Consider the following 7,238-nt stretch of genomic DNA (forward strand, 5'->3'; position numbering starts at 1 on the left):
GTGTTATGCGGGGATGACTCCCAACTGTTCAAGGGGGTCCGCAGATACTGGGAATCGGTGGGCCTAGCCACCCTCGGAGATTTATGGCAGGAAGGGAGGCATTGGAATTTCAGAGGTTACAAGAGGAGACTGGGCTGCATAGAGGCCAGTATGGGATGGGGAGACTATTGGAGGTGGGCTGGGAAGTTTGGCACAGAGCATGGAGAACTGTGGGCGACCCAGACCCGCTTTCTCAGCAGGTCCCGCTGGTGGTGTTATGCGGGGATGACTCCCAACTGTTCAAGGGGGTCCGCAGATACTGGGAATCGGTGGGCCTAGCCACCCTCGGAGATATATGGCAGGAAGGGAGGCATTGGAATTTCAGAGGTTACAAGAGGAGACTGGGCTGCATAGAGGCCAGTACATTACTTATACCAGGCTCATGAAATGGGCAGAGGGGGAGGTGGCCTGAGACGGTGCTAGCGGAAGAACCTGATGCCACCCTGGAGATGATGTATGATGTCTCGGAGGGTGGGCATGAAATATCTAGGATATATGAGCTCCTGAGGGCGAAAGCAGGGAGGGAGCTGCTCCAACTGAGGTATGACTGGGAGGAGGAGGTGGGAGAACCCATGACAGAGGGACAGTGAGACAGGGCCTAAAGGTACCATATAAAGGTGTCCCGGAATGCAAGACTCAAGCAGATCCAGCTGTATGTTACCCACAGAGTCTATTTGACCCCCGGAATAATAGCCAGGTTTGGAGGCTCGGCTATACAGAAATGCCCCAGGTGCGGGGAGGAGGAGACAGGGCTGCTGCACATGTTCTGGGCTTGCCCTGAGGTGCAGAGGCTGGGAAGAAATAAAAATGAGAATGGCCAGTGGGGGAGTGGTGCTTGACGTTGGGTCTGCTTGGGCATGTATGCTTGGGATTTTTCCCAGGCCACGTCACTCCAAGCATATCAGCAAGATGAAGGACCTGGCCTATATATTAGCCAAACGTAGAATTGCAATGTTTTGGAAAGCGGCCCATAGGCCTAGAGTGGAAATATGGTGGACGGACCTCTTGAGATGGGCAGAAGCAGAAACTGTGGTATGGTTTGAAGCTGTCACGAGGGGGGGCGAGGAGGAAGTGGGCCCACTGATAGCCTGGAGGCAACTGGTGACCACAATGGCGAACCCCAACCAGGTCAATCATGAAACAGAAGACTCAGAAGAGTCGACAAGCACTGAGATTCCTGAAAATGATCATGCAGGTGGCACGGATAGAAAGGCTCGAGTGTGGGAGGGATGACAGAGAATAACACCGTATAATATGATGTTTTGATATTGATTATGAACACAAAAGGTTCCAATGTTTGGTGTGTTGTTTGTTAAAATAATAAAAATTGTTTAAAAAAAAAAAGGAAGGGAGGGTACCAGTTTGTGATTTAATTCTGAAATGCCAATAAAAATTATTCTTAACCATCCCTGCTCCTTGCTCCTCTCCAGCATACCCACACATACCTCATACAAACTAACAGGCCAGGCCCACCTCACATAAACACACATTCACTACAGGAATCAACTGCCCCAAACGAACAACCCAGTCACTGGATGCTGCCCTTCCGGATACAATAACCCCAATGCGCACAATCCAGAAAACCGACACGTAGACAGCAGTTGCTCCTGGTTCTACAAGCACCAACAGAAGAGCACAATCTCTACCATATCCCCTCTTCCCTCACTAGCCTACCAAACCCTCTGTCCTACAGTGCCCTTTGAGCCCCTGGAGACCATGCAAATGGTAACAGTGCACGGCATAAGTGAACTTAACATAATATAACAGATGTATTACAATACCTGCCATCCACCTGCAAGGCCCATGGTGTATGTCGGACAGAGCTGGGTCAGATCGCCTAATGCACAAGCAACAACATCTGGTGCCACTGGAGAGGCCCAGGGTCTTTCTCTAGGCCCAGAAGCTCACTGGAGGTGTCGCGCATAGATGCAGCGGTAGTTGCCGGCACTCGTCCAGGTCCATCCTCTGCCCTCTAATCATGTTGCTAGCTGTGCTGAGCCCTCCACGAGGACATTCTGAGTCTGGGGAGAAGTGCATGTGGGCTGCACAGTCAGACCAACCCCTCCTGTCCCACAGAGCTCTGTGCTTCAACTGAAGAAAGGCAGTGGCTTCTTTGAGCCCAGTGTGCCACAGCCTTCTTCTCTATTACCCAAATTGACCTTTTACAATTGACCTTTTGCACAATTGACCTAATTATAGTGGTCCTAATTGACCTTCTTGCACAATTGACCTTTATATTATTTTAGTTATTTTAAATATGTATTGGGATGGTTTTGGATTATAAATAATATAAGGGTATTGGGTGGGGCTTATGGTTTTTATGCATTGGGTGGAGGTTACGGGGGTTTCCCCCCGCATATATGTCCTAATTGACCTTCTAAATTAGGTCAATTCTCCCGAGGTCAATTGTTAAAAGGTCAATTAGTATACAACCCCTTCTTCGGATGGAGCATAGATCTCATCCCCTAGCCCTGCCCCTGCGACCAAAGACCCAGGGATTGCAAGGACGGGCCCCGGGGGTTGAAAATGGGAAGCTAAGGGGAGCAGCTACCCTAGGTACTCACCAGGCACTAGAGTTCCTGTAAAAATAAATCCTTGCCATACCTAATGCACATCCTGCACACTTAACAGGTATTGCAGCCCCTCATACACCACCACTGCACCCCATTGCTGAGCCCTCTCTAGCTCCTGGAACTCCAAGGCATGTATGCCCCATTCCATTGGGGGGGATGTTGACCAGTCCGATTTGTTTCCTTGGCATTCTGGGACGTGTAGTTTATAATTACAAAGCCCAGACTACAAGTCCCAGAACGTAAAGAAAACAACAAGCCTGGACAACCCTCTCACAATCTCAATTCCCCATCCATGGTCACTCACCAGCTGAAGGGAGCTGCTCAAACAACCCTGCCATGTACCCATCCCTCAAAACTCCACAGGGAGTGGGGTGCCATGCAGCTATCCCTGAGGGGCCAACCGGTAGCCAAACACCCCACGCACCCAGCTATGATCCCCATCTGCGGCACTCACCAGGTACTGCAGCTCATCGTAGACCACCACCCTGTAGTGCTGCAGGATCTTGGAGATGCTGCACCCCTTCTTCCTCTCGCTCAGCATGGAGACCACCAGCACCCCAAACATGACCATTCGGAGGAGGACCCGGTTGAGAGTCTGCAGGGAGGAAGCAAGAGTCCAATGACACAGATTCAAATCACCTTCTCCATACATCAAATTCAACATTAAAAACATATTGGCAATGTCAGCATCTGCTGAGCTATTAGGGAACAGGCAGCGAGTTCCGAAATTAACATTAACAGGTACAGAGCAGGCCTGCACTGCACCCAACCACGGTCCTTCAGCAATGGAGTCATGGTGTGCCTCCGAACTGAAGTTGATAAGGCGGGGAAGAAGATACGCAGCAACGATTCCTCTACACCTAAATCGCAGTGGCATAGTCATCACTTGGGCCTTCCTGAACTCCACTTATTTATTTATTTTTATTTTTATAATGCGTCAGACCCCACAGGCATCAGGGCGCAAAAAGATTTGCTCAATGGCAAACAGATCATAGGAAAAGAAAATTACTTTATTTAAACAGAATTGTCTTCAAACGCTTACTGAAAATATGCAGGTCTGGAATCATTCTAAGCTTCACAGACAGTTGTTAAAATCTTTAATGTCAATTTAACAAGGTGCAATCTGGACAATAATGCCCTGTTATTTTAGCTCGTCACCCAAAGTATCGTGGTAAAGTATCGTGGTAAAGCGTTAGACAAAGTGAACTCGCTGTTGCCTTAGTGTCCCCCATTATTCTCTTGCATTCTGGGCAATATGTTGCCGTATTCACTTTGATGGGAGGGTCTAATTCACACAAGTGTTTTATAATGGTGCAATCCCATAGGAAAATGCTCTGGTAATTCGGCCCTTAGTAGTTTGTGGAAAGTGCCTGCCATGTGTGTACCAATTTTGCAAACCTAATTGTAAAAGTTGCTTTTCCGTGTCACTTAGCCAGGGTACTTAGGCGATCCAAGGTCAGGCTCTTGGGCCATTCAGTAGTAATCTAGGAAGGCTGCATTCTGGATCATACCGTAATCCAGAACTCTGGTGGTTTGCACAACACGGTGTCCAATAGAAAAGGCTCATTCTACATTCTAAAAAATTCGGGGGTCTCATGTTTGTTTTTGTTTGGCTAATGATTGGAAAATGGTTCTCTTTATTTTTTCTTTTCTTATTAATCTAAATTGTTGTTATGGTTCTTAATTTCCTCTTAAAGTTATTTGTGTTTTTCGACTATTTGTCAGCAGAAATATCAGTTGTCTTTTTACTTTGTATGCAGTTATAGCTTTCTTTTCCTTTTTTCTTTTATTTTTACATAGGCTTTTTTACTTTTGTAAAAGGTTTTTTATAACTATATACAAATACAAATGTTAAAAAATTTAAATAGAAAAGGCTCATTCTACTCCATATGCACAATTTAAGATGAAAATGACCTGGGAACACCACGAATTTCTCGAAAAAAATCATTCTCTTATTTTGAGGGCATCATTCAAGAATGAGGCTTTAAAAAGCACCATAGGGTGCACTTATGACCTTGGTTTTATATAAGCACAGTGTGTAATTCCCCTCACTGCCTGCAGTGTCTAGTCACATTACCCCAAACAACCTTCAACAGCTGGTCCCATAACTCCTAATAGACCCTCACTCAGCGACAAAGTACTGAACAGACCCTCAGATATGGCTGACCCGCAAACGTTAACAGACTCAAAATGTCTCAACAGAACCTAGTATGTCAACCAACAGCCACTCAAATGTCAAGCGACAGACCCTCAATGAACCCTTCTTCCATCACAACCAACCCTCAACCGTAGCATGGATGCAGGGCCTCCTATAGCAGTACATTTTCCCACTATAGGGATGAGGCGGGCACCAGTTATACTTTAAACAAGGATGGAGAAAGCAGCTACGGGGTTTCCAAAGCCAAAGTCTTTGACCACACGATCAATGGCAAAAGGAACATGCACAAGTCATTGATTTGGGAATCCGTCAAACACAAATATTAGGTTCAAACTGAACCTGCTCCCAACGTTAGAATGCAAAGGGGTTAGACTAGGCCCCGCTGGTGCTGCTGGGAACTGTAGACTTGGTAAAAAGCGCGATACTTTAGAAACACCTAAACATCTTGTTTTATATTATGAGTAAACTGGGAACATAAGAACATTTACGTTTAATTTTGGGACGTATGTATATTACAATTTTGAGCAAGCAAGTGAACACCACAACACCGGACAAATACTTTAAACGAATGGATGCCCACTCCTGTCCTGCTTTTTCTATTCTTGGCTTTGGTCTCCATTTTGAAACTTTAACAATTGGTGTATAAGGTTTACAAAATAAACCATAACACTCCAGTCTAGGGTGACATCTAACATAATTTGGGGCGGATTTATTAAGCTTTTTTTCAGTGTATGTGTGTGTCATTTTAATAATATGCCTCTCAATATGTGTCGAAGGCCAGCAGTGCCATACATCTACTGGCATTGCCTGGGACATTGTGTTTGGGCATGACAGCATCAATGTGTTCAGCCTGATCCCCACCAATCACAGCCCTGGATTCTGATTTGAAAGGAACCATAACTGCAGAGAAGTGCTAGCTTGGCCGCTGTAACAAACAATCAGTGGAAAAAAAAAATTGATAAAAAGCCTTAAGTTACTACAAATAAAATGCAGAAGGCTACACCCGATGGAAATGCCGAAGACATTGTACAAACACCCAAGGCAAATGAAGGATTTGCCTAAAACAAAGAAAGCCCTTCACACTACAAATTAAACCTAAACTCACACCCCACCACCACTTCACACTCACTTTAACTATAGCAATGATGGAAGATACCCTTTATTTACAGCAATTATGCTGAAGTAATAGTGCAGTGTAAGGTGAGTATTGTGAAGTTAGTAGGAAAGGTTCATATTTTAAAAACCCATTTTCAGCACTGGTTTTCTTTTGTTGTCTTTTTGTGCCCGGCATTATTTCTGTATGTGTGGGTGTGCCCCTCAGAGTGTGTATGTGTTGCCAATACTTGAAAGTTGTGTGTGTGAGCGCGCGGACGCGGGGGGGGGGGAGGGGTCTGGTTTGGTGGTGTGAGCGTGGTTATGTGTATGCTTGTCAATCTAAACTGCCTTCTTGGACCGCTTGGGAGAAATGCCTACAGAGTGTAGAAGGTAGCTGGTGGGGCTTCTCTAAGAATACACGAAACCACCAGGACCAGGATGGGTCAACTAATGCAGTCTCCATACGCTTCACCAGATGATTCCATCATTCCTTGATACAGTGGGAATATGTCTGTCTCCTTGAAGGTCACCTTGCCCTGGAATATCTAGTTTGTTCTTCCTAGCAACAAGAGGGAAATGGCTTTTGAAGAAACATCTATGGGTCAAGTGTTCATATATATTTTCCAATTTAGCAAGCAGTCTGCTCAGGCATATTCTTAAGTTTAAAAAAAGTGGTGCCATGTTGGGGCAAATCTTACTGTCAAGAGAAGCTCTCTCTTGTATGTACTGGTCTCCCCAGGTTCTTCAAACTCAGCATGTGGTCTCATGGATACAGTGTGCAGCCGCTTCTTGGTTCAGAATCGCAGGCGCAGGGGTGTAGCATCTAGCCACTTCTTGGCACAGGGGTGTAGCATCTAGCCGGTTCTTGGTTCAACATCACAAAGGCGCAGGGGTGTAGCATCTAGCCGCTTCTTGGTTCAGCATCACAGAGGCGCAGGGGTGTAGCATCCAGCCGCTTCTTGGTTCAGAATCGCAGATGGAGGGGTGTAGCATCTAGCCGCTTCTTGGTTCAGCATCACAGAGGCGCAGGGGTGTAGCATCCAGCCGCTTCTTGGTTCAGAATCGCAGGTGGAGGGGTGTAGCATCCAGCCGCTTCTTGGTTCAGAATCGCAGGCGCAGGGGTGTAGCATCCAGCCGCTTCCTGGTTCAGAATCACAGGCGCTGGGGTGTAGCATCCAGCCGCTTCCTAGTTCAGAATCACAGGCACAGGGGTGCAGCATCGAGCCGCTTCTTGTTTCAGCATCAGAGAGGCGCAGGGGTGTAGCATCCAGCCGCTTCTTGGTTCAGAATCGCAGGTGGAGGGGTGTAGCATCCAGCCACTTCTTGGTTCAGAATCGCAGGCACAGGGGTGTTGCATCCAGCCACTTCCTGTT

The 7,238-nt window shown here is 46.6% G+C and overlaps 1 protein-coding gene across 1 annotated transcript in view; it reads right to left on the bottom strand.

Moving 5' to 3' along the window:
- C3PH20orf204 (chromosome 3p C20orf204 homolog) overlaps positions 1–6,632 on the bottom strand; it is a 68,292-nt gene extending 61,660 nt beyond the window's left edge. The window contains exons 1-2 of the mRNA XM_069650114.1: positions 6,564–6,632; positions 3,067–3,207 (exon numbers count right to left, since the gene is read on the bottom strand). Of these exons, the coding sequence (XP_069506215.1) occupies positions 3,067–3,207; positions 6,564–6,632 (210 nt within the window). The remainder of the gene's footprint in view (positions 1–3,066; positions 3,208–6,563) is intronic.
- Between the last annotated feature and the right edge of the window lie 606 nt (positions 6,633–7,238).

This window comes from Ambystoma mexicanum, chromosome 3p (assembly GCF_040938575.1).
Source record: "Ambystoma mexicanum isolate Mex_15411 chromosome 3p, UKY_AmexF1_1, whole genome shotgun sequence".
NCBI lineage: Eukaryota > Metazoa > Chordata > Amphibia > Caudata > Ambystomatidae > Ambystoma > Ambystoma mexicanum.